General features: G+C 43.0%; 2 protein-coding genes across 3 annotated transcripts in view; one reads left to right on the forward strand and one right to left on the reverse strand.

Moving 5' to 3' along the window:
* Dst (dystonin) overlaps positions 1 to 27,975 on the forward strand; it is a 391,633-nt gene that overhangs the window by 15,574 nt on the left and 348,084 nt on the right. The gene's annotated exons all lie outside the window — the stretch shown is intronic.
* Positions 26,207 to 27,591, reverse strand: LOC119822577 (phosphoglycerate mutase 1-like). Its single transcript, XM_038342011.1, has one exon. The coding sequence runs from the start codon at positions 27,589 to 27,591 to the stop codon at positions 26,827 to 26,829; it is 765 nt and encodes a 254-aa protein (XP_038197939.1). The 3' UTR covers positions 26,207 to 26,826.

A 27,975-nucleotide genomic window follows, 5' to 3' on the forward strand; every position in this document is an offset into this window, starting at 1 on the left:
CCCAGCTGCTTGGACAGACTGAGGTAGGCTCCTGAGTGATAGATCCACCTGGGCAACAAAGTGAAGCCACATCTCAAGAGTCAAACCAAAATAAATAAGAAAATAACCAACAACTCACCCAATAACCAAGACTAGGAAAAGATGCACTGAAACCATAAAATACAGACATCAAATCAGCATGTCATTTGGCTACATTAAATATTAGTGGACTAAATATTCTAATTGTGACAGAGATTATTATAGCCGATAAACAGCGAAACCTGACTATATGCTGTTTACAAGGGATAGACTTTATGAGTACAGGAGGGGGCTGGTGAGATGGCTCAGGTAGTACAGACACCTAAGCCCACATCTAAGCCCAGTTCTTGGGACCCAAGTAGTGGAAGGACAGCATAGACATGTGAACTAACTCTCCCTCTCTCTCTCTCTCCCTCTCTCTCTCTCTCTCTCTCTATATATATATATATATATATCGAATATAGAGGGCCTGGTGGTATAGCTCAGTTGGTAAACTACTTGCCTAGCACACATGGGTCCCTAACACTGCATAAATTGGGCGTGATAGTGCCTGCCTATGATCCCAGAGATGGGACCTCCTCAAGGATTTAACAAATTGGAGACCAGTCTAGGCTACGTGAGACTGTGTATGAAAGAAAAATGGAAAAGATAGAGATACATGGAACGTGCTTGAGTTAAACCTAAGATTGGAATGGCTCTAGCCGGGCGGTGGTGGCGCTCTCCTTTAATCCCAGCACTTGGGAGGCAGAGGCAGACGAATCGCTGAGTTTGAGGCCAGCCTAATTTCCAGAATTCTAGGACAACCAGGGTTACATAAAGAAGCCCTGTCTTAACCCTCCTACTGCCTCCCCAAAAAGATTGGAGTGGCTCTGATAGTGTTAGATTAGATAGATTTATCAAGGCAAATAATATTAATAGAGTTAAGAAATGTCTCGTAAAGATGGAAGGGATACTTATTAGGAAGACATAATCCTAAATGTGAACATACCCAGTAACCGCCTCTACAGGTATAGAGTAGACATAAAAAACAATGCAGAAATAGGTGATGGTGTGTAATAGGTGGTCATCAAAAAGGCTAATAAACCTCTGTCAACAATTGGTAGAACATCCACATAGAAGAAGGCTGAGTTACATTCACAAAGACAGAGTTTAGCCTTAAGACATGGATTAACTTTTTTGGTGGGCCGGGGTAAGGGATTGTTGAGGCAGGGCTTCTTTGTGTAACAGCTCTGGCTGTCCTGCAACTTGATTTGTCAGAGAGAGCCACCTATCAAGTGCTGGGGTTAAAGATGTGTGTCACCATGCCCATCTGAGACATGTAGTGATTTTAAGGAATTGAAATCTTACAGATTAATTTTTGTTCATAACAAGTTTAAATCAGGAACAGGATTTCTAGAAAAGTGCCAAGTATTTATAAAATAAATAACATGCTTCTATGTAATTTTTGTGTCAAAATAGAAATTGTCAAGGAGATTCAAGGATGTTTGAGCTAAGTAAAAATAAAAACAGCATCTTAAAATTGTGGGGTATAGGCAAAGCAATGTTTGGAGGGAAAATTCAGTTTCCATTTGCTTATATTAGAAAACATGAAAGGTCTAAAATGAATTCATAGTCGTTCAGCAATGTGAAATGGGGGAAGTGGGGAGCAAATACAAAGAAAAGGAAGGGAAGAAGAGCAGATGTGGACGAGAGGGAAAAGACACACAGTACAGGCAGTACAGGTAAAGCTGACTCTTGGAAAAGGTCAGTTTAACTGTGCTGCTGAAATCACTCAGGGGTGACAGAAGAAAGAGGGGCTGTGGTTCTAAGAATTGGATTTGTAGAAGAAAATAATGAACGGAAATTTAGGACAACCTTAACAGCAAGAAGAGACTTTATTTTGCCTTAGAAGGATGCCAGAAGGTTTGGCTAAACTATGACCAGGTGCAAACCCAGCGGCACTGTGGCCAGAGGTGAGAGTGCAGGTTGCCTGGCTTTGGAGCAGGCTAAGAGTGAGAGGTGGGGGAGGGAAGGTCGTCGCTTTGGGTAGAGAAGAAGAAGGGGCTTTTCTTAGGGGCAGTGTTGGAAAATGAGCTGTATTCCCTGGTTAAACTGGCTTTGGAACTGGGAAGGAGGATGGAGAGGGGCAGATGTGCAGCCGCCAGGTGTCCAGGGTAAGGGCCAGCTGCTTTTCTTTGCTGCCTCTGGGAATTGTACAAATAGCCAGTTTCCTGGACCTTTAAGCCCAGTGTAGGGCCTTAGTTTTAGGGAAGGGAGATTTTCCTTTTATGGTATGATAGAGCTAATATGCCGTGTTTATTTATGCCAAAGACTTGGTAACTTAGCCACTGGACTCCTAACAATATGGTGGTGGTTTGGACTTTGCTGAGCCAGGAAGTTGCTCCTCTCTGGGTCAGTCTTGGCTGACCTCAGCAGATGTACGTTCTTGAGCTACTTGATGCACTCAGGTTCCTTCCATACTGTCCCTCATTTGCTGGCAAGCTAACATGGTTCATACGTGGTTAAATTTGGGTGCAAAAAGCAGAAAGAGGCCGGGCGGTGGTGGCGCACGCCTTTAATCCCAGCACTCGGGAGGCAGAGGTAGGCGGATCTCTGTGAGTTCGAGGCCAGTCTGGTCTACAAGAGCTAGTTCCAGGACAGGCTTTATTTTTTTTTTTTTTTTTTTTTTTTTTTTTTTTTTTAAATATTTATTTATTTATCTATTTATTTATTATGTATACAATATTCTGTCTGTGTGTATGCCTGCAGGCCAGAAGGGGGCGTCAGACCTCTTTACAGATGGTTGTGACCCACCATGTGGTTGCTGGGAATTGAACTCAGGACCTTTGGAAGAGCAGGCGGTGCTCTTAACCCCTGAGCCATCTCTCCAGCCCCCCAGGACAGGCTTTAAAAAAAAAAAAAAAAAAAAAAAAAAAAAAAAAAAAAAAAAAAAAAAGCTACAGAGAAACCCTGTCTCGAAAAACCAAAAAAAAAAAAAAAAAAAAAAAAAAGAAAAAAAAAAGCAGAAAGAGTTCAATACAAGAGACCTCTTGAGATACAGGCTTGCCACCGACAAACTTTTCCTATTTTTACCTTAGGCAGTGTTTTCTAATTTTCTGTTTTCTACATACATGGAAATTATAAAATTTTTAGACAGAACAAATTAAAAAATTATTAAGTAATAAACCCATTATTTTGTGTACTAATAATTAACAAAAATAAATGCTTATCTTATCCTACATCCAATTTTCTTGAGGTACAGTGTCCAGTTTTATAATATTTTTCATAATTCCGGGGAGATTATTTATGTTGGCAGTCATCCTGTTCTCACCCCGGGACTCCTAATCTGCTCTCAGTGTCTGAATAGATCTGCCTTTCCTGGACACTGGTATGAGTAGAGTCACATGACTAGACATAGTCGTCTTACTATCAGAGTTTTTATTAGGTCTGTCTGTTCCCTGCATGCCCAACGCTGAGCATCATGAAGACTCTGCAGGCACCTGAATATGAATATGAATATATATATGCAAAAGAACATGTATTGCTGTATTTCCACCGCTTTTAGGAGATTCTCTGAAAGCTCTCAAAGTTAACATCCCACACAGGACTTCAGAGTAGTAGAAATTAGATCTCATTGTTTCTTAATTTAACACCTTTTAAGTTCCTATTTGTGACTGTATCGTTTAAATCAAATGTGTGAATGTGAGTAAAGTCTAAAACTCTAGAGAAGAAGATGAGGAAGGATAGAGGGTGGGCAAAGGACACAGGCCGTGAAAGAGGAAAGAGACTGAGGGCAAGGACTACACAGGAGCAGGAAGTGGAGCAGGAGGTGGAGGACGGAGACCAGAAGTGGGGTGCAGGGATGGAAGCAGGGGGCTGAAGGACATGGGATGAAGGGGATTCTGTAGAGCACACTTTGTTCAAAATGGCAGCGTTAACTAACATTTGCTTATTTAAACTTGATTAAACTAATTAAAAATAAGGTAACGTTTGAAAAAAAATGAGCATTTTATCAAATTTGGAGGACTTTCTTGCTCCGTTTTGGAATGCCCCCAAACCAGAGCTTGCAAATGTCTGCTGCCTCCCCAAGCAGCTTGTTGTACTGCAGGACTGAATGCTTTTGAAATTGCTGTCTGGAGTTGCTCGGTGACTGGCTTACAACTTGGAACTTATTAATGGTCGACGGCTTTTTAATTATTATTATTTTTGAAATAGTCTGTCCTATAGTCGGAGCCGTCCTTAAACTGCCTGTGTAGCCAAGGATTGCCTTGAGCGTCTGATTCTCCCATCTCCACCTTCTGAATGTTGAGGTTTCTGTGTTTTTCTTTTTTCTTGTTGTGACTGTTCAACTCTGTTGGGTAAACTCATCAGTAATCATGACAAACCGTACATTGTATTTTCCAAAGTCTGCAGGGAGTTCTTTAATCCTAATCTGATTGGTTTCAGAAGTTAAAGGAACTCTCTGAATGAGAAATGTGCCGAGGCGAGGTTCCTGAGATAATGATAACGATCGTGTGATGATAAAAAAGAGCCTGTAGTATCGTGGGTTCTGTGCAGCAGTGGGCTCGCACACGCACGTAGGCTTGATTGATAGGGAGATGGGCTATTATCATAAAGTGAAAATAAACACTGGTGTGGGATGTCCTTCTGTGTATGTGTTGCTTTTATTGGCTAATGAATAAAGCTGTTTCAGCCAATGGCTTAGCAGAGTAAAGCCAGATGGAAAATCTGAACATATATATATATATATATATATATATACATACATATACACATATACATATATATTATATATACACATATATTATATATGATATATTAGAGAGAGAGAGAAAGAGAGAGAGAGAAAGAAAGAGAGAGCAGGCGGAAGGAGACAGACGCTGGTAGGCCACAGCCCCTTGGCGATGTGTGATTATTTGGGTGTCCGAGAACAGGAAACAAAGATGCAGTCTCCAGTTACAAAGCACTCCTCCCACTGAACACAGGTTTAAAAGAGGGCAGAATGCTCTGAGCATCTACTGAAGAATTCTAAAAAAAGGTTCACACTGACAGATAAATTGAAGCTAATCAGTAAGAAACCTAAACATCATACCTTGGCCACGAACTTGCCTTTTTTTACCTACAGCGTCTCTAGAACCAAGGCAGTGTACAGCAAGGCAGCCTAAATCCCGAGGGTGGGTACTGAACTCCAAGACAAGCACCTGATTCTGTCTTGAGGGGAAAGTAAGGGGTTCTTTTTTTAAGACTTAGAAAATGCAGGAACCCTCCATTTTCTCTTCTCCATAATCCTCGTGCCTCGAGCAGTACCACAGGCAGATCCCAAAAGAAGCCAAAGAAACCAAAACTTGCTTTTTTTATCCCAAGAGAACAAATTCCCATTATTTTTGCTTCTGTCATGCTGCCACTTGGCCCCGATGAGAACACAGTCTCATTACAGAAGCATGTAACAGGACAGGAATGAAAGACCCAGGCTGATGAACACGCAGCCAGAAGTGGAATCTGAAAGCTCTGTCGACCACAGGGACCGAAAGGAGCCAAAGCAGTGGTGTAAGCATTTTCTAATTGACAAACTGAGCAGCTGAGATGAAAAACACATTTCTAGAAAGACATGAGTCACCAAAGCAACTCCAGAAGGAAATCTGAAGAGACATCCAGACAGTAGGGAACTGAGTTATCAGTTCCCTAAAAAGAAAATATGAGCCCCAAATGGCATTCACTGGAGAACTCTAAAAAATATGTAAAAAGAGGTAATATCAATAAGTCATGGAATTGGAAAATGAAAACTGAAAGGAGTCTTAAGCTGAATGTAAACCCATATTAAAAGTTTGAGAGAAAAAATTTTCATCATCCTGGGCAAGGACAAGATTTCTTAAATATTACACCAAAAAGCCTACCCTCACAGCTAAAGGGTAGATTGGACTCATTAAAAATTTTTAATTTTGCACTTACAAAACACCATTAGGTTGGGGACACAGGGCTTGCCTAGAATGTATAAGCACTGAGTTTGATTCCCAAGTCTCACAAAAGAAAAGACAAAAGAAGACCATTTTTTTTTTCAAGACAGGGTCTCTCTGTGTAGCTCTGGTTGTCCTGAAACTTGCTCTGTAGACCAGGCTGGCCTTGAACTCACAGAGACCCGCCTCAGCCTTCTGAGTGCTGGGATTAAAGATGTGAGCCACCACCACCCTGGGAGAAGACCTGTCTTTAAATAAGTGGAAAAGGTAAATCAAAGGTCGTGAGAAGATACTTGGAAATTATGTATTGAGTAAAAGTCTTGTATCTAGTAGTTAAACACTCACAGAACTCATTAAGAAGAAAATAAACAAATTTTAAAATGGGCAGACATTCGGTGGCCTGTGAGTGCATGAAGGATGTTCAGTGTCTAGGCTTGTGTAGTGGCACAGCTGTGGGGAAATGCTGGCGGCTACCGTGTGGTGGTGATGAAGAATGGTGCTTTGAGAGGTTGAAATCATCTCCACTGAAAAACCTGACGGTGCTGCAACATGGATGAGCCTCAGAGACGTAAAGCAGGGGTTGGGAAGATGCTCAGTCGATGAAACCAGGTAGGTGTGAGGACCACAGTAGGCACGGCAGCTGCCTCTGATCCTAGTGCTTGGGGTCAGAAGTATCCCAGGGGCAAGCTGGCTACCTAGACTAGCCAAAATTCTGCCTAAGTTGAGAGCAAACAAAGCAGACACCTGTTGCAAACCTTTGGCCTCCACACCACATGTCCGCAAATACGTGCATGCACATTCACGTCCCTCCCACCCCCCGCCAACAAACAGAACAAAACTGAACCATGAAGCTACACGAAAGAAGCCCAGTGCAAGACTCCACATGCTCTACCCACGCCAGTGTCGAGGAAAGATGTGCACAAACACTCAAAGTATTTTAGACATCCCCTTTTTCTTTTGGGGTGTTGAGGATGGTCTGTACTGTTCTGTTTCAGGTGTGTGACATTGTAGATAATTGTATATCAATTACCTGTTACATCTGGAGACATGGAAATTCAAAGTCTTCCTAGTCTATTGCTTGAAGTCACAAGTCAGATATTCCTGTCCTATACTGGGGGCATAAGGTGGAGGTGGGGGGTGCTTAGGTCTAGAGACCTAAGGCGTCTTTTAGTAGTATGTATGTATCCAGGAATTCCTTGGGGCTATAGAAACTGTCTTGGGGCATGTTCTTGCCCTCCCTTCTCCACACACAGTGATGGGACCGTGTGAGACTTGAGGTGGATCCTATCTTAGGTCCTTAGCTTACCTTGGGTAAATGACTTAATGTTGATCATTCTCTTTTGGTAAGCTGGAACATGCAACATTTCTCCTTGCAGGCCCCTTTGAGTATCAGTGAGAAAATATAAGCTCTTTCCCCTTCGTGGACACCTATCAAGCTAGAAGATAATATAGGTATCAAGCATAATAGTATAATAGTGGATACAAAGCAGTACTTGTTTATACATCACGATTGCATTCATTAGTGAATAATTCAAATCTAGCAGGCTCATGGCATGTCACATTCCCTCTGACTGACTGGAAATACGCTCCTTCTAGATCTCAAACTTCTTAGAATCTCTTCTTCTTGTCTAGAAAAGGGAGACTGAGAGAGAGTTGAGTCATACAGAATACAAAGACGTCAAGTGATTTATGCAATGTTCAAGTTGGAAAAATTAATCAATGTTTTTATGTTAGTTCTTAAATAGTGTGTGAATGATAGCTGGGTGGCTTCAATTGCTTCTGAAAACGGTGAGATATTGCCATGCCCCACATCCTGTCTGGAGATGGCCTAGTTACAGGGAAGGGACACAAGCTGCCATTGTGTGAGCACCTCTTTTTGCCAGACATCTTTCCTCCTGGCCCATCTCACTTAATCATCACTTGGCCAAAGCCTGGTCCTCCTACTGGTCCAGCCCATGCTTGTAGCCACTTGAGAGCAGAGAACAAAGCTGGGGTATGACTAGCTGGGCTGGCATTTGCTTTCCTAAGGTTGGTAGGTAGGGATCGGTGTTACGTTCTCTAAGGTTACAAACTCAGGATAGAATTTGAGCTTGCTCTCTGGGCCTGGGATGTGGTGGTAATGGTCACCTGAAAGGAAGGTGAGACTCCATGGATTGCAGTCTTAGCTCTGAGAAATAAGATTCCTTCTGTGCCACTTCAAATTTCTTGACATTCTTAAAGGAATGAATCTTCTTTGTTTAATCTCTTTTCTGGGTGTTCCCCTTTCAAACATTTTCTGGCATTCACATTTCTGAGTCAGGCAGACAATTGTTATTTCATAATTATATGTGCATGTATTATATGGAAATACAGTGTGTCTTCTCCACCTTATCAGACAGAAGTTTGCTGGTGTTTTCCACAGCTGTAGTCATTGTGTGTGTAAAGAGCTCTTGTCCTCCTCTGTTGTCTGACTAGGCTGCTGTCTGCTGGATACATCACCAGTGTGCCAAAATGGAAGAGCCAAGTGCTGAATTTTAAGTTATGTTCCCGAGTCTTAGATGCCTTTGAATTATCCTAAACACTTTATTGTATGTCCATCTGTCGTAAGTGGGAAATAAAATTGGGTAGTGTTGGCTAGCTACTGCTATATCGATAACAGGTTCTTTAAAAACCTCCAGAAAATAACAGACTCAAGCATGCCTCGAGCTGTTCTCTGGGAAACTATGGCAACAAGCCTTTTAATTAAAGCTGAAGTAGTGTATGTGGCTTAGAGAAATACAGAGAGACTGCCAGCTGATAGGGCGAGGACATGAAAATAATCCAAAAACCAGAAACGTATTCATTTTAGATATATTCGATCTCTCTCTCTGTTATTTCTGTTTTTAAAAGAAAGGATAGGTTGTTCAGTGGATACTGCTGTTTGGCTTTGGAATGTGTGATATAGGCTTCTCATTATGATTTTTAAAGGTAAGTATTAAAATGTATGTGTTAGCTGATAGCTGTGAAGATTAACCCAGAGGTGCTCTCGGTTGCAGTAGACGGCCAGAGTGGGAGGATGCTCAAAGGATGATGGTGCCTGTGTGCACTCTTTTCATCCAGCATCTGTCTGTCAGCTGCTCTGCCACACTGATAGTGATGACTGGTGAATTAGTAAACTAGTCCCCTCTTGAGACAAAGCATTTACAAACCAGCGTGCTAGAATTTATTCTTTAAAGCAATTTAGTATATTTATTGTGCAAAAGGCTATTTATTATGTTAGGCTTTCCAAATTAAAAAAAAATAAAAGCAAAATAGGAAAACGAGAATTGTTGTGTGTGTGTGTTTTGTGTGTGTGTGTGTTTTGTGTAAGCCACCTCCAGTCATGGGCAGATTTATTGTTCATTTTCGCCTAGAAGAATTTGAGTTTATGCCTATTTGTTTTAGCATCCCATCTGATTTGTGCTTCTGTTCAGGCTTCAGAAAAGCCTCAGTGTGGAGGAGGACTCTGCAGTTACCTGGTAAGGGCAGTGCATAGGAAGCCAGGTATCAACCAGCTAATGCAATACAAAGGAAGCGTGGTAAATATAAGTGCTCCTAGCCAGATGCAGCACAGGGCTGCTCCTGGGGACCCTGCTCCCCTGTCGTCTCGGTCTACTCACTGCAGATAACCAGGTCTGAACCCCTCCTTATTTAATGGCCTCCTTTTTGTACAGAACGAGTGCCTCCGTGACTGCTCCAGCACATCTCTACATCTCTGATGTGTGTGTACCCTGTCCTAAAGCAAGAGCCAACTGTTCAGTGTCCCTCCCCCCCCGCCCCCCCCCCCCCCCCCGTCCCCTTCTGTTTTCGTGCCGTCCCCCAGGCTGGAATTCCTCCAATCCACTTTCATGTGTGAGAAATTTCGGCTCATATTTCCAAATGAGAGTAAAACATTTTTTTTTTCTTTTCTACTTTTAACTCTTGGTCTGCCCATAATCCTTACAGACTTTTTTTTTTTTCTTTTGAGACTGGGTGAGGGCAACGGATGTGGGATAGGGACTTAGATGTGTATCTGTCTTCCCAAGGCGGGTACTTGATAATTCTTGTCATCTTTCCACAACCTTGTGTGGCACCTGGCATAGAGGAGATGCTTAAGTGTGTGCTGAGTGTTTAATGTTGGGCAAACCCTTGATGACTGCTTTGGTGGAGTTAAATGGGTAAGATAACCGGAGTCACCAGGCACATCTGAGAAAAGACAGCCTAGTTGAAGTGCGTCTTTACTGTTTGCTGTCCTCCTTCTTTCCTCATGGTCTACTGCCCCTTGGGTTTGTGTTGCTCTCACATCCGCTCCTCTACTTCACCAAGTGCCTTCCTCAGCCCCTACCTAGGCTTTCCTTACCCCTAAGTGCTCCTGAGTTCTTAAAACACTCTTCTCCCAAATTCTACCCTCTACTCCAGATTCAAAAGACCATTTCCACACAGAACCCCTTGTTGTCAGTGCTTCCAAGTCTAACAGGCCCACCAGAAGACTTGGGTCTATATGAACACATGTGGACTTTTCCCATTGTCATCGAACCCTAAACAGTACAGCACAGCTGTGCATATATTAGTCATTAGTATACTGGTTAGGTGTTGTAAGTGAAGGATGATTCAGAGTATATGGGAGTGTGTGTGTGTGTGTGTGTCTGTGTGCGTGCGTGTGTGTGTCTGTGTGTTTGTGTGTTTGTGTCTGTGTGAGGTGAGAGAGAGAGTACTTGGGGATCGTGGCTTTTGGTATCCAAGGGGGTGTCCGTGTCTTTGAGAAATGAGTCCGTCAAAGGAAGGCTGTTATGAGGAATGAACACTCCAAACTCATTTAGGGGCAGATTGCTAATCCATAACAGGGAAACAGAGGGAAGTACTTGAAATTTGAATTCCACAATAGAAAGAACTGTTTTTGAATTTTTGACCCTGAAAATTTTCTTCCATATAGTATGTTAATGCCATCTTAAATCAGCTTTTATGCCAAGATTTTTGGGTTATGTTATTCAGTCTTGAGAAAGGAATATTTAGGGAGCTGTGTGTCTCTAGCCAGCTTTTAGAGCATTGGTTCATATTCAGCAGTGTTTTTACAATAATTTGAATATTTTATTGCTTCATTATAGCTTATATAATTAAATGAATATTGGAGAAATGACTGTTAATGCTAGTGATGAGAAAAATAAATCTTATACAGCAGCTCACTTGAGATAAATGTATTTAAAAATTGGGTGAGCCAAAAGGAGAAATTCTTAGTCTCCAGTGGATGCTCACTGAAGTTAAGCTTCCCTGGAATCCATTTTATTAGGTATGAGAAAAAGCCAGAAGCACGGGGCATGCATGGCACTCTGAAACTCCCACCCCCAAACTGTATGCACTAGGGGAGTCATTCTATTCTTTAGTTTCTGGGCCCTGAAACCCAGGTTTGTGTGAATTTTTTGCAATTTCCTGTTGTTGGTATCACTAAGGAAACACTTTGTATAAAGAAGATACACCTGGGTTTTCATCATGGCGTTGCTCTGGGGTCTCTTTTTTTCCCCAGCAATTGGCAGGTCAAGGGCCCTGATATCCTAGGGGGTAGCCTGGACACTGGGAGGGGAGCTCTAAGGCTTTTGAGCTGAGGCCAGCTGCTCCACAAACCTTCCTCACCTGTAGGAGTCTAAGAAAATCCTAAGCACCAAGGCCTGTGTGTTCCAGAGCAACTACCGTCACATGACCCCAGTGGCCACTAGGGCCTTGCCTTTCCAGAGAGGCAGTGCAGCTCACTCTGGGCCTTTGTTCTGAAGGCTTGCCTTGCAAACCCGATTGACAGGGACCTGTCCGTCAGACATGCAGATGGGGTAGAGCCAAATTAAATAATATTTGGGGCACCACCCCACTTGCTCACAGCGATATGTGGTAAGTTTGTAAGTTATCAACATTTTGTTGATATTTATAAGCTTGCATTTTCCTGAGAGTTTCCTATACTTGTTTTGAAAAATTAAAGGGTAAATTTGGTTTGCTAATGTTTTATTGTGCTTTTTCTTGGCTCTGATGTCAGTTTTATTGCTTCAATTCTTTAATCTTCCAACTTAATTTTTATACTCTTTTTATATAAGGTTTTAGTAGTGGAGCTGTGGAGAGGAGAGAATGAGAGTGGAGGTGATTTACTGTGTGCTGATGTCTCGTCCCTTGAGGAATTAAAGGTGTAGTTGTAGCATTTTCTATTATTGATTATATTAATTTTTTTCTTGAAAAGGCAAAAAGCATCCTGTTGATTAAAAAGTTCAACATGAAATCCACCTGTGAGAACTCCTTATCCCATTCCTGTTCCCCATTTTAGAACAAGAAATTGCCTAAGTAATCACAATTCTTAGTTTCTTACAAATCCTGTCATGTATTTCTCCTTATGCAAGGAAATAAAAATATCTGATTTTTTTCTCCTTTCTTATATGGATAGCAAAATTCTGTGTATACTCCTACATTTTGTATTACTCACTGGGGGAGCTTTCTGTAGAGCATCTTCTGTTTATCTGACTTCATAGCATTTCATGTATTAATGTACTAAGATTTCCTGATGTTGATTGTCACAAGCAACACGGTGATGTGAAATCTAGTCAGTTCACATGTGTACAAATATCATGCTTAGATCAGCTCCCAGAAACAGAATCTTAAGATCTAGGGTTTATGGCTTTTCACTTGAGTAAATGTTGTCATGTGACCCTCCACAAGGAGTGTTTTCACTATTGAGGCCATCGTTTTCTTCTGTTAGGTTATTCTCTAGCTTGGTTATTATTTTGATTTGTTTTTTTGATACCAATAACCAATATTCCAATTTTGTTTCTAATGCAAAGGGGAGAATCAGTGTTTTTACTGACTCTGTTAAATATGATTTCTGTTAAAGGATACTCGGGTGTTTATTAGTTTGGATTTCCTGTAAGATTAAAAATGCTTTCCTATTTGTTCAATTTGTCCTTCATGGAAGCCTTTTGTGTGATTCTTCCATATCTTGTAATAGTTATTTCTAGTCCTTTATTGATTATGAATAAAAGTGAGTGTATCGCATGTTTTGTGTGGAATTTTTGTGTGTAGATGCCAATCTCATTCCCTAATCCTCTCATCTTCCACCTTTCTTTCTGTTTTTACTGCAGTCTCCTGGTCTGCCCAGCAGACATAAAAGGGTAGTAGTATAGGCTGTTTTTTCCTGTTCTGGACTTTCCTAGGAATGTCCCTGTTGCTCCCTTTATAACAGAAGATTCTTTTGACTTCTAATAGCAAATCTTCCTTTTTATGTTGGACAGTTTTTGTAGGCTGCTGATTATATTTGCTGGTACACACACACACACACACACACACACACTCCTGTTTGATTTTGTTTTTCTAAGACAGGGTTTTGTTATGAACTCTTGGCTGACTTACTGACTTTTGTAGCCTAGGCTAGCCTTAGACTTACAGCAATCCTCCTGCCTTCGTCTCCTCAGTGCTTGGACTGCAGGAATCTGCCACCTCCCCAGTTACATCTGCTGATATTTTAGGCAGATCTTTGCATCATTATCTGTGTGATGCTATATGAAGTTTTTTCTTTGGGGGAAATCATTGAGGGTTTTTGCACTGTAATGTATCATGAGAATCTGTTTCACTTGCTTATTGTGTAAGCTCTTTGGTGCAGTTCTTTCAGTTTTGTTTGGGTTCTGTTTTTAAGTGTTTCCTAGCATTCCTCTGTGAGACTCCGGCTACTGGGTTTGGTAAGGGGGGAGGGAATCCATTTCATTAAATGGATCCAGAGTGATGAGCACATGAAATGCTCCTCCCGTCTAGAGAACAAGGCTGACTGAAAGTGGCCTTTGCGGCTGTAGGTTTCGTCTAAACCAAACAGCACCAAGCAGTGTGCCCTTCTAACCTGTGATTATTACCCTTCTGTCTCCAGTTAACCCCTCGTGCCCGCTCCTCTTTTCCCTCTTATTCTGCTGCCTGTCTCCACTAGGTTGCCTGCTGACTAACCAGCACCGTTTTGAGATATGACTCCATACAAGTGTTTCACTTGGGGGTTGAAGAGGTGACTCAGTAGCTAAGCGCAATCCTGGCATCCATGTTGCGTGGTTCATAACCACCTGTAATCCAACTCCAAGAGATTTGACATATGATTCTCCATACACACGCACACACACACACACACACACACACACACACACACGGCATTCACTCACACACTATACACATGTGGCATTCACTAACACACATGCATACACATAAATAAAAATAAAATAAGTAAATCTTTTTTTTAAAAAGAGGAAGTATTTAATTTTCTTATCAGAGTCATGAACACTGGAATAATCTTGGGTCTCAGTTCTTTGTGCTTTGTTTGCCCTCTGTCTTGCCTTTTGGGAGCTCCAAGTCCCATAGCCTGAACTGAAGCATGGTGAACACTCCAGTGCAGGACTTTGTACTTGAAGCTCATGGTGGTGGTTGGGGGAGGGGAACCCAGGGTCTCTGCATATTCCTTTTAGAGTTTGGAGAAAAGCTAGCACCTCGTTATCCTGCTCTATCCTGCCTCTTGCCTTGCAGTGGATTTTCAGTGCTTGCCTTGAAATGGCCTCTTCACCTGGCCCAGCAGCTTTCTTCATCTTTGAGTTTGTTGATTCCTCACTGGGTTTTTAAGTAGTGACCTTAGCTTCCCTCATAGGGTGGTTTTCCTTTTCTCCAATAAACCCATCACCTCCTTAGCATCTCTGTGATGTGCCTTGAGCTGACAGCCTTCATGGTATCATTATTGCATCATTTGCTCCAGGTCTTTGTCCCTCTCTTGTCTGGTTACTCTGAAGTAACCAAAACAGAATCCAACTCCAAGAGATTTGACATATGATTCTCCATACACACACACACACACACGCACGCACGCACGCAAACACACACGGCATTCACTCACACACTATACACATGTGGCATTCACTAACACACATGCATACACATAAATAAAAATAAAATAAGTAAATCTTTTTTTGTTCTGTCCTGTTTCCAATGCTTGTCACAGTGCCACATGATTTCAAAAACACTTTAGTTACTGAAAACATGAAACCTACATGAATCATGGAGCTACAGAAACTAGGTGTGGTGGCTCAGGCCTGTAATTTTAGTACCTGAGAGGCTGAGGCAGGAGAATTACCACAAGTTCCAGATCAGCAACTCTTCCTCCCACCCTAACCGAGAGAGAGAGAGAGAGAGAGAGAGAGAGAGAGAGAGAGAGAGAGAGAGAGAGAGAAAAGCAAAGATGAATACAGAATAGATAAATAAACATTCAAGGGATCTTAGCAGCACCCCACATCCCAAGGGCAGATTTGAAAATCTTGCATTGTGTGAGAAATAAACATGATGGTTCGTTCAGAGTAGCTGGATTTGCATTGATTTATGTTCGCGTTGTAGATTCTTTTCCGGCAACACGTTTCCTGAATGTGCTTCAGCAAAGATGCATCTCAGAATAACTCAGACACCGTCTCCAAAGCTACAAAGCCTGGGCTCTTCTAGTAGATTCATGATAATTCAGCTTTTGTATTGGGGCATGCGTGCTTATCCTTCCTGCTTCAGGAGATGAGGAGAGCAGAAGTGGGAGTCAAAGGGATTCATGAGGGATACTAAAATTAGGCCTGCCGGCTTGAGGTCAGCTGCTCCGAAATCAGAGGATTAAATGAGCGGGTGTAGAGAAGAAAGGCTGTTTTCCCAGGCTCCTACCTGCAAATTAGAAACCCTACAGTAGCATCTGTGATTATGTTTTGCTTCAGTGTTTCCCCATCTTGAGCTGGCAGTGTGTTTGGATGACAAAGGAGGAATTCAGGACCCCTACACCACTCCTGCTAGCATGATTGGAATCTCTGTGATCCTTACTGTTCATTCCTACCGCTTTTCTTATGTTACCCTCCTATAACACATCTTAATTCATGTATGCATTCTCTAGCTTGTCTCTAGATAGGTTTTTGTTGTTGTTGTTGTTGAGACAGGTCTCTCTATGTAGCCCTGGTTGACCTGGAACTCATTATGTAGACCACGTGTCCCTGAACTCAGATCTGCCTACGTTTGCCTCCCAAGTGCCGGGATTAAAAATGTGCACCACTAAACCTGCCTCTAGATAGATAATTCTTATTTATTTTCTTTCTCTTCTTGATAAATCATTGTGTTTTGCTACATTATGTAGGGGTAATTTCAAAGATCTGTATGCACATTTTTGATTTTATTGAGACTCATTAATAGTTAAAATTACTTTTACAAATTAAACACTATGCTCAGCTTGTGAAAAATGAATGGTAACATTTGCTGACTTTATAGCCTTGCCCTAAACTTATCGCTCTCAGTAAGATGAAGTGCTTGTCAGCTGTGGCGTGGAAGGGTCATCCTTTCTTACCTGTGCTCAGGCATGAGAGTGCCTTCCTCTCTGTCCCATGAAGTTTATGCAGAGTAGACTGTGAAATGTGAGAGCAGGGTGGCCAGACCTTAAAGAACCGTATGAGTTGTGTCAGCAACACAGAATTCTCTTAATTCCCTAAGAACTGTGTTGTGTGCACGTACATACATACGTTCATTTCTTATCACTGTGACCTAAGAGCCTGAGCAAAACAGCTTCAGGGAGGGGAGATTTCAGAGGATCCAGGTCAAGGCTGGCTGGCTTCATAATGGTCAGGAAGCAGAGCAGGGGAAGATCCTTCAAAAGTATGTGCCTGGTGTTTTCCTTCAACCAGTCCCTCTCCCCCAGCCTCCCCTCCATGCCATCCAATACAAACAGATCAGTGCATTGATCCCTTCCAGCTGGAGATTAATCACTCAATACCTGAGACTTTTGAAGGACACTTTCTATGCAAACTGTAATTCACTTGAGCATAAAAATCTAAATATCCAAATTAGACACCAACCAGTGATGACCTAGACTTAGCTCCTGCCATTGGGAGACAACTAGTTCCATGACTTCTTTTCCTTTTAATTATTTTATTTGTTAATATTACGTGTGTGATACAATTGCATGTGCACACCCGACAACGTGTGTGTGGAGGTCCAAGAACAACTTTTCTGTGTTTGAAGCATGATTAATAAAAACTCAGAGACTGAAATTGGAGTTTAAGCTGAGGGTCAGAAAAGTAAAACAGCCAGCCACTGGCTCTACTACCTCAGTCTGAAATAGCGATCTTATCTCCAGGAGTCTCAGAATGAGACTGTGTCTGAGAACTGTCTTCTCTTGTTTTATAATCCTCTCTACTTCTGGGATTAAAAATATGCACACTGGGATTAAAGGCATGCACTGCCTGGTTTCTATGGCAACTAGTGTGGCTAATGGGATTAAAGGTGTGTGTTACCACTGCCTGGTCTGTAAGGCTGACCAGTGGAGTGTTTTACTCTCTGATCTTCTGGCAAGCTTTATTTATTAAAATGCAAATGAAATGCCATTACACGTGTTTGTTATCTTCTCAGATCATCAGGCTTTCAGGGCGAGCACTCCTCTATGCTGAGACATCTCATCAACCCGTGCTTATCTTTCCAAATCTGCGTCCAGTGATTCCACAGCCACGATGGAAATACTTTTATCTTGGTTATTAGGGGACTTTATAGTAGCTAAGTTTTTTTATGTGTGAACTTGGGTAGTTCATGGGCTGGCTAGAGAGTGGTCAGATATTCCCTGGGCTGGTTTTGTATTGGTGGGTGAAATTAAATTTAAATTGGTGGACTTATAAGTCCAATTAGTAGAAGGCCTAGAGGTACCCAAAGGAGTGGCTGTCTGTATTTGTGGCTGTTCTTGTTGCTGCAATAAAGTACCTGACAGAGCAGCTTAAGAAAGGGTTGGTGTTGGCTCGTGGTTTGAGGACAGGGAAGGTGTGTTAATGGGGCATGAGGCAGCTGGTAACACTGCACTCACAGTCAGGAAGCAGAGAGAGAAGAAGGCTGCTGTCAGCAAACTTCCCTTTTAATTCAGTCAGGACTCCAGTGAGGTCTTCCCACCTCAGCCTTTTCTAGAAACTCAGACAGGCCCAGGCATTTGTTTCCATGGTGATTTTAAATGCCATTAACTTGACAATCAAGATCAGCCATCATGGCCCGGCGGTGGTGGTGCATGTCTTTAATCCCAGCACTTGGGAGGCAGAGGCAGACGGATCTCTGTGAGTTTGAGGCCAGCCTGGTCTACAAGAGCTAGTTCCAGGACAGGCTCTAAAGCCACAGAGAAACCCTGTCTCGAAAAACCAAAAAAAAAAAAAAAAAAAGATCAACCATCATTTTATCCCCTCCTTCACCCTCTGTCCCCACAAGTAAGAGGAATTCTCAGCCAAACACAGCATGTGTAAGTCTTTAAAGAGAAGGGAAGAAGATGTGGAAGATCACTGGAAACCTATGAGCTAAAAGAAATGTTTTATGAGAAAATATTTGGGAGCCATAAAGGGAAAAGAGTGGTAGTTTGAACTGAAGAATTCTAAATTTCTGTATAGGAAGCTGAAAAAATACATTGCTAGAATAAAAGCACTTGCTATATATGTGGCAAATACTTTTTTATTCAAGGTATATAAGTCTTCCAGAAAGTAAATAAGGGTTATATATAAATTGTAGAAAAATGAGCAAAGAGGCTATGAGCAGATAATTGAACCAAAATGGCTTTCATAAGCCGGGCGGTGGTGGCTCACGTCTTTAATCCCAGCACTCGGGAGGCAGAGACAGGCAGATCTCTGTGAGTTCGACATCAGCCTGGTCTACAAGAGCTAGTTCCAGGACAGTCTTCAAAGCTACAGAGAAACCCTGTCTCGAAAAACCAAGATAAAAAAATAGAAGAATAAAAAATGGCTTACATAATATGAAAGACTTTCTATATTTATTGACAGAGTCGCCAATTAAAAGTAGTGTTTTGCTTCCAAGATGGCAACAGATATTCACACTCTTCAATGTTGATGAGATGGGACTGAAAGGGGCTTTCATAATGGTGGTATAAAAGTAATTTGTAATATAATTTTTTCTATTACATTTATGTATTTAGTGTGCATGTGTATGTGTGTGAGCGCATACACGTCACAGCGTATTTTATGGAAGGCAGAGGACAGTGCGCGGGAGTCAGTTTCACCTTGTGGGTCCTGTTGCGTCATCTTACCAGCAGACTTTTAATAACATGGTAACTCTACTTCTAAATAAAAAAGATGTAGGTAATTTACTGGCTTGATTTCTATTCTTATGGTAAAGACCACGATAAAAAGCAACTTGGGGACAAATGGGTTCATTTGTCTCACATGTTCCATTTATAGTCCACCATGAGGGGAAGCCAAGGGGAAAACGCAAGCAGACAGGAACCGGGAGGTGGGAACTGAAGCAGAGACCATGGAGGACTGCTGCTCACTGATTTTCTCACCAGGTTCATAGTCAACTACTTTTCTTATACTCCCAGGTCTACCTGTTCAGGGATGGCACTGCCCACATGGCTGGGCATTCCCACATCAGTCATTAACCAAGAACATGTCCCTACGGCTTGTCTATAGGCCAATCTGATGGAGGGCATCTTCTCAGTTGAGGTTCCCTCTTCTCCAATGACTCCAGTCTGTGCCAAGTTAACAAAGAAATAGAGAAAGAGAGAGAGAAATAAGAAAGAGAGAGAGAAAGAACTATCATAGAAACACACATGGCTATATCTTGATTCTTGTACATCATATTATTATTTTTTAAAAATTAAATAAAAAACTACAATTGTCAGTTTTAGTTAGTAATAGAATAAAGTATGGAACCATATGTTAGAAAAGTGTTCAGTTAGAAAGAACGTACATTTGAAATACTGTCTGAATTTTTGCTAAGTCTCTGTTAATGGTGAGTATGATCTGTGTTAACTCTAGTGATTGGTCTGGAAGATGTTTATAGATGGGCAGAGCAGAGGCATTCAGGCACATTTTGAGTTAGCACAAGTGTTACAGTACTTATGTTTCTGATCCATGTTTTCTGAAATTTTCAGACAGGTTAATGCTTAATAAGAAAAGAGCCAAAATCAGAACCTGTGGAGAGTCTGAAAACCATAGGTAGGAGAAGCAGGACCCAATGGTGGGGGGAAGAGTCTTCATGGCCAAGGATGCATTTTCTGTAAGTCAGGCTGATAGATGCTACAAAAAGTCACATTGAAATAAACTCCACTCAAGTTCACCTGCTCCCCAGAATCCAACCAGAATCAAGGGACGGAGATGGGAAAGGTCATAGGTGGGAGAGGAAAAGGAAGGTAACACCACCTCATCAAAGCTTTAGTTGCTGACGCTCCAGATTTTGTTCCATCCTCCCAGGGTAACAGCGCAAGGTGACCCCTGGTGCAGCTTGTGCTAACGTCTTTGCAGTGCTCTGCGGGGGTGAGAATGGGGCTGAGGAACGGAGGAGAACTGGACACTAAAAGCGGCTGTAACCACAATCCGTGCAGCGTTTCTCACTCACCTCATTGTCCTCTGGCTCCTGGAAGCCTGGGTCCTGTTCCCCATTTCCCATCTTTATTTACCATAAATTATCAGAGGCTTCTAGGTCGGGGAACTTTTCTTTTTTTTTTTTTTCCTGCTGCTTTCTGGTAAGAACACCTGCAGAGTAAGCAGATTCTGAAAGAGAATGTGCTGCCAGAAAAGCATTTAGGGCTTGAACACTGACCAAATGTCCACATCATCTCAGCTCTCTCCTGAAATGTGGCCAGGAACATCAGTCCTTCCCATTCTGCGTCCAGGGGTGGAGGAGGCTCAGGCTGTTTGGAGGCGCTTCTGACCATGGCCTTGTATGCCGGGACCCCTGCTCTTCAGTTCCTTCTTAGTCTTCCTGCCTAGGCAGCCAGCGTGGGGCTCAACAGGGAGTCTTAGCAAACAAACATCCATCTACCACTGATTCCTGCTGCCTTGCTTTCCTACATTACTACAGTTGGTTAGGCTTGGGATCTGAGGACCTACATGGAGCTTCAGTACCCGTGCTGATTAACTTCATCCCATTGGTAGAGATGTCGATGTTTAAAATGTTTAACAACCAATAGTTATTGACATACGGAGCGATTCTTTTTAGTTGCTAGATCCAGGGAGGGTTGCAGAACACTGAGGAGCAGGATGCCGCAGGAGGGCACACAGAGGTCTTTACTGCTCAGGTCCTGATGTGTATTTGATGTGGAGATGCCCTTGCTGACTGCAGGCCCGGGGACCCTGCACGCAGCAGTCTTGCTGCTTCCTCTGTTTACTGCCAGGGCTGTTGCTGTCCCATCTACCTGTGGCTGCATCTGCCTAAGTTATGATAGGGCTGGCCTCACTAAAGGAATTTCTTATACAAATAACACACAAATCGGTGGCCCTCAAGATGAAGCTGTTACTCGAGAACAGACTTTGGAGGGGGTGCTATTGATAAAGCTGTAGTTGTAAGATGGTTTATCCACACATGCCCCCGCCCCCGTATCTGTTAGCATTCAGTTTTTAATCTATGTTTAGGTCTTTTCTTTGTTCTCTGTCTCTTAACCCATTGTCCTCTCCTGTATTTAGGGTTATTTCTTATGCACTGCCTTATAAACTTATTTTTGTGTCTTAAAAACTCAGAATTCATAGTGTCCAGTGGAAACGCTGTAGGGGTTGCCACTGAGACACTCAAGAGGCACTTAGGACTTTACTGTTGACGTAAAACTCCAAAGCCCCCTCCTGCTCCTTTGTCTTTGTCTTCAGACTTCTCCCCTGCCCTACCTCTTTGCTTGTTTCCCTCCCTGGCTTCTCTCGTGATCCTTTTTATTTCTCATAATACCTCTCTGTACTGCCTTCTCTCTTGTCACTGACTGGTCTCTGTGCTCCTTTCTAAGGGTCATCTGTCATACATAGTCGCAGATCATCTTAGCTATATTGCCTTTTGGCTCCTTGGAGTTTAGAGTTGGGAAGTTGTAAATCCTGCATAAAATATGCTTATTTCATTCATTTCTCCTGGCTTCTTGTCTTGGAAGGGATTTTTTTTTATGTACACATTTTACAGTCATGACTTTATTTGTAGACAAGGGATTATTGTCTGGGAGTGTTTAAATCTGAAGGGGGGCTCGCGCAGACAGATTGTGCTCACATTCATCTGTAATCACAAAGGGTGGGTTACGATTTGCTTGTGGCAGGGCTATTTTTAGAGCCTGTCATTGCGCATGAGTGTCTGGGCCCTAGGCTGTGAGACCTAGCTGCTGCCAGAGCAGATTGCACTGACTCTGCTCCTCGTCTGCAGGCAGCCTTCCCTCCTTATAGTCCTCAGCTTTGCATGGCATCTTATCATGGTTCTAGAACTCTCATCTGTGACCCACTTTGCTATCCCATATGGATAGTGTTTCTGCGGCATACTGGGACCTGTTTGAGATGTATGTTTTGGCCAGCGTTATGTAGTTATTCTCTTTCTTTCATTTTTCTTTCTTGAAATAGAGCTTCCTAAATGTAGCGCTGGGAGGTCTGGAACTCACAATCCTCCTGTGATTATAGGTGTGCCCTACCACATTTAGCTTGTTCTTTTCTTTTGGTTTTTTTTTTTTTTTTTTTTTTTTTTTTTTTTTTTTTTTTTTTGAGACAGAGTTTCTCTGTGCAGCTCTGACTCTCCTGGAAGTCACTCTGTAGACCAGGCTGACTTCATACTCAAGAGATCTGCCTGTCTCTGCCTCCTGAGTACTGGGATTAAAGACCTGTGCCACCACTGCTGGCATTGGGCATATTCTTATTCTTTGTATTAATGGATTTGCTGTCCTTGCAGAAGTTGTTGGTTGCGATTATTTTGTGTTGTTGACTATTAGATAAGATTCCTAAGGAACTCAGACTTCATGTACCTCGGGGCAGCTTCCAGAGAACACAGACCATGATTTGAGATGCAGGCTTCTTCAGATTGACTGGAGAGTGCCCCTGAGGAGCAGTACCCTTAAGAGAGCGAGAGAGAAGTTGAGTTATGGACCATTTGCAAGAACACCCACTGATCTCATGGAAAACATCAGAGTTGTCCTGATGGAAGCAAGCCGTCCCCCTCCCCATTGACCGGAGTTGGTCCAGCCTGGGTAGGGTGAAGGCAGGATGATGGGTTTGATATCAGCCCAGCAGCTAGCAATGGGCTGAAGGAATTTCCCAGGTAGAGTTTTAGCCACCGGGGAAATGAGTGGGTGACGAATGGGAATCTGGGCGGAGTCTCAGCATCCAGAAAGATGCACCTGTCTAGTCTTCTGTGTCTCTGTGTCGTGCAGTTTCACTTCAGTAGCATTCTCTCTCTCTCTCTCTCTCTCTCTCTCTCTCTCTGTGTGTGTCTCTGTCTCTGTCTCTCTCTCTCTCTCTCTGTCTGTCTCTGTCTCTCTCTCTGTCTCTGTCTCTCTGTCTCTCTCTGTCTCTCTCTCTGTCTCTCTCTCTCTCTGTCTCTGTCTCTCTCTCTGTCTCTCTCTCTCTCTCTGTCTCTCTGTCTCTCTCGGCTCATTTTTATTTAAAAATAAAATGAAACATGGAATTGATGAGTTTAAACTAAAAATAGCAATAGCGTAGTTCCGTTTCAGCGCAGTAAGCCATACTGGAGAATTATACCCAGAAAAATTCCTTATCTTTCAGTGGCTGATGATGCTTGACCTAACCAAAAAAGCCGGGGCAGGAAAGGCCTATGGTTAAAACCTATTAAATGCAGTAGTATTGATTAATTTGAGCATACTTTTTTCTTCTCAGTGTTATAGTTTAAGTATCAAAATTCACAAGGGAGTAGGTGTCATCACTTTTAGAACAATGCAGATACATTTTCGGTAGAACCATTTATGTGTTTGGAAAACATCATAACAGATGGAGCAGACATGGCTGCCCGAGGGAAATTTCACTGACCTTCTATTTCACAGACCGGAATACGGATTAACAGACCAAAACACCAAGGCAGAATTACTTTTCAGTGTAGGGTAGAAGTGTTCAAGGCCCTTCAAGATGCTGGAGAGCAGGGATTAGTGACGTACCTCTGTCAAGAGCCAGATAGCAGGCATTCTGACTTTAAGGTCATATCATCTCCATTGCGTTTACATAGCATTGCTTTTAAGCAGAGAAGCCTTAAATAACAGGCAAATGAATAGACACGGCTGCATTCCAATAAAAAAGTTTAAGAACTTGTTATAAGACAGATGTAGCTGGAGAACCACAGTCTGGTGATCTCTGTTTGAGAGCCTAGGTCAGGTTGCCTGAGCCTCAGTACTGAATCAGAACTCTAAGTGTTGAGCAAAATTCTGAGTATTTCCGTACCTGTAAAACTGGGCATCAAAATAGCATCCATCTCTTAGGTAATAATAACTACAAAATAATAGTGAGATACTTCATGCACAGCGTTGGGCCATTTGGAGAGGCTTGAGAGCTAGACTTTGCACTGTTGCCGTGAGTGGAGAGAGAACTGGGTGTCATTAAGAATGAACAGTGCTAGAGAAATATTGAAGAAGTACAACTCAGATTGCACTAGGCTGTGTAATAAGTTGTGCAGGTGCTGTTTGTTTTGTCTTAATTTTGTTTGAGGCCCTAAGAGTTGTGGTCAAGAGGCTCACATTGCTGGGAAGGGGAGCTTGGCTCCTGCATGGGACTTGTTCCTGAGTTCAGTAGTACCCATGTTTGTATAACATCTGTGTTATATCCTTCATGATATAAGGCTTCAGTTGTTTTCTTTTTTCTTGAAAGTTTAGGTAATGGCTGTGTAACTGATCTCTTCTGAGTAAATGTGCGAAATATATATATATATATATATATATATATATAAAATCTACAGTCCTGTTCCCTCAAACTATCCATCTATAATACTAGCTTCTTTTCGTAAATCTGCAAGGTGGAGAGGACATTGTTGACCTAAAGAATCACAGATGGCAGAAGCTTGATGAATGTGAAGTTAAATATAAATTAATTGAAATTTAAATGATACAACCAGGCCTAGCTTCTGGGCGAGTCCACTCAGAACCCAGGCACCACCCTCTCACAAACACCATTCCCACATTCCCAGACTTAGCTATGGGGGCACAATTCAAGCAATGGCCTTGCTTAAGCACTGGCATTCCCTAGTGAGTACCCCGTAACCAACGCCACCAGTACCATCTCCATACTCTCTAAACCTAGCTCTGGTCACACAACTTCTGCACGGACCCAGGCAGTCTAAAATCCCACATAGACACACAACCAAGGAAAGAAGTTAAGCTGTCCAGTCCATATCATAAAAACACAAACAGTATGAAAGCTGTCATAGCATGCCACCCCAATCCACTAGTCCTAGTTCCTTGATGAAAATTACCTATGAACTCGAGGACAGAAAATTTAAAAGAACAGTCATAACTTTCATCAAGGGAGTTTAAAAAAAGACAAGAAGAAACAGCTCAGTGAACTTAAGGGAATAGCAAAACTGCCTCAGTAAAGTACAAGACAGACAGCTGAAGGAAACAATGAAGGCAAGTTGGGATGTGAAAAAGGGGTAAAGAGGTGGAATTATTGAGATAGCTCAAAGTGAAAGGAAGATGGAGTTGACAGACTCAATAAGTCAGTTAGAAGACTTCGGGGAAGTTGTAGTGAGTTAAATGAGAATGTTCTCCCTAGGCTCAGATGTTTGGATGCTTGGCGCCCAGATGGTGGCACTGTTTGAGGATGGTTGGGAGGTATGGACTTGTCAGGGGAAGCAAGTCACTGGAGTTAGGCTTTGAGAGTTAAAGATTCCACTCCACTTCCCGTTGATTCTCTCTGATTCACACTTGTGATCAAGATGTGGGTTGTCAGTGTCCTGTCCCTGCCACCATGCCTACTTCTTGTTGCCATGTCCTCTTTGTGCAAATTCTGTAATTTTTCTAGTCATTGTTAGGTAACTAAAAGTTCTCTTTTTGTTTACAAAAGTAGCATTGTTACAATGTTTGTTTCTGCCATTTCTCCCTCCATAGAACATGTGTCATTGTTCTTCCCTTCTCTACAGTTCCTTCTTCCCTTCACCCTACTGACCCTTCTTATTATCTAGGTTTCCTTAGTTACTCCAGATGATATACTCACAACTAAATACTCAGAGCTAGGGTCCACAAATAAGAATGAATCTTTTGGGCATAAGCTATGCCAAGGATAGGTATAGCTGGATGACAGAGTAGGACTCCTTTATTATACTGATCTGGAAAAGATTTAGTATGCCCAAAACAAGTTCTGAACCCACATGGTAGGGTCAAGCAGCTGGAACATGATTCAGACAGTGAAGACAAAGCCCTGGACATGATCAAGGGGCACTTCACCTCCACAAGACAAGGAGAGGGATCCTACCACACAGTAAGAGACGCTCCTGTCCCTTGAGGACAAGGAGTTTATCCCACTTGATATGAGGAATGGCTTACTTTCTGGTGACCACATGGACTATTTCAATCACCACTAGAAACTTCACAGGGGCTTATGTGCTGGTAAATATATATGTACTTTTGTTTTTGTAAAAGTAAATGTAACACATAGACTTGACAGGATTGATCCCAACCTTCTGGGGCCAGCAGCTCCTTTAGGGTCAGAGAGGAAGATAGTTCATCTTTTAAATGAAAGCTCCTTTCACCTTCCACTGGAATGACTACAGCCCCCAGTTACCTAACTGCGGAAGAGTGCCGGAGGGGCTCCAGGGACAAAACTTGGCTGCAGCTTTTCACTGGTCAGGCTACAGCATGGTTCCTCCCTGTCCTCCTAAAGCAGACCCTTGTAAACAAAGGACTAAGAAAACTAATTACTACCTCTCAACTCTCCTGGGAAGAGGAGCCGTCCCTGGATGTGGACCAAGAACCTGCACCCTAGAGGTGTTACTCTGACTAGATTCTATGAAGGGAGTGGGTGCAGGGGATAAAGTACTAAAACAAAATGGGAGCCACGGGTCCCCATCTGCAGCTACAACCTAAACTTAAGATCCTAAACATGGAGTCAGTGACAGGTGCTGGGAAGAGCGCAGGAGGCAGAGGCAGGCAGGGAGGAGGGTCTTGGGGTAGAAGCCTGTCTGCTTGCCTTCACTTCTTGGCCTTGCCCTGCGCGGCCACAGCTTCCATGGCTTTCCGCACGGTCTCTTCATCTCCCAGGAACTGCATAGGTTTAACCGGCTTCAAGTTCTTGTCCAATTCATAGACAATGGGAATGCCAGTTGGCAGGTTCAGCTCCATGATGGCCTCTTCTGAGAGACCCTCCAGATGCTTGACGATCCCCCGAAGGCTGTTGCCATGGGCCGCAATCAGGACTCTCTTCCCCTCTTTGATCTGGGGGACAATCTCTTCATTCCAGAAGGGCAGTGCTCTGGCAATAGTGTCCTTCAGGCTCTCACAGGACGGTAGCTGGTCCTCGGTAAGGTCTGCGTACCTGCGATCCTTACTGATGTTGCTGTAGAAGGGATGGTCAGGCTCCATTGGCGGCGGTGGCACATCGTAAGATCGCCTCCAGATCTTTACCTGTGCCTCCCCATGCTTAGCAGCAGTTTCTGCTTTATTGAGACCAGTCAGACCCCCATAATGTCGCTCATTGAGGCGCCAGGTCCTGACCACGGGCAGCCACATCTGGTCAATGGCATCCAGGACTGTCCAGAGGGTCCGGATTGCTCTCTTCTGCACGGAGGTGAAGCAGATGTCGAATTCATAGCCAGCATCTCGCAACGCCTGTTTGCCGCGCTTCGCCTCCTCGTGGCCCGCCGGGCTCAGGTCGGCGTCGTACCAGCCGCTGAAGCGGTTCTCCAGGTTCCAGGCGCTCTCGCCGTGCTGGATGAGGACCAGCTTGTAGGCGGCCATGGCGATAGGCAAGGGGGGGGGGGGGGATGCAGCAGAGACTGAGGCTCGCTGAGATTCCGCTCACAGCCCGCCCCACACTCGCGCCTGCGCACTTGCGTACGCCCGCCCCTCTTCCCCCTACTTTTAGCTTTTTGAGAATTACCCATGCTATAATGGCTACACTAGTCTGCAATCCCACCAACAGTGAAGGTTTCCCATGCATCCTCACCAGCATTCAGACAGTTGTTTTCCTGATCTTAACCGTTCTGACTGGGGTAAAATGAAACACCACAAAATTTTGAGAGTAAACTAAACCCTCATGTGGACTAGATAGGTCAGCCAGGAGGGAAATGAGGTTATTTTCTGAGTGTGCTCTGTGGAAACATTTCTAGTTTCAAAGCTCTT

This window comes from Arvicola amphibius, chromosome 9 (genome assembly GCF_903992535.2).
Source record: "Arvicola amphibius chromosome 9, mArvAmp1.2, whole genome shotgun sequence".
NCBI classification, from domain to species: domain Eukaryota; kingdom Metazoa; phylum Chordata; class Mammalia; order Rodentia; family Cricetidae; genus Arvicola; species Arvicola amphibius.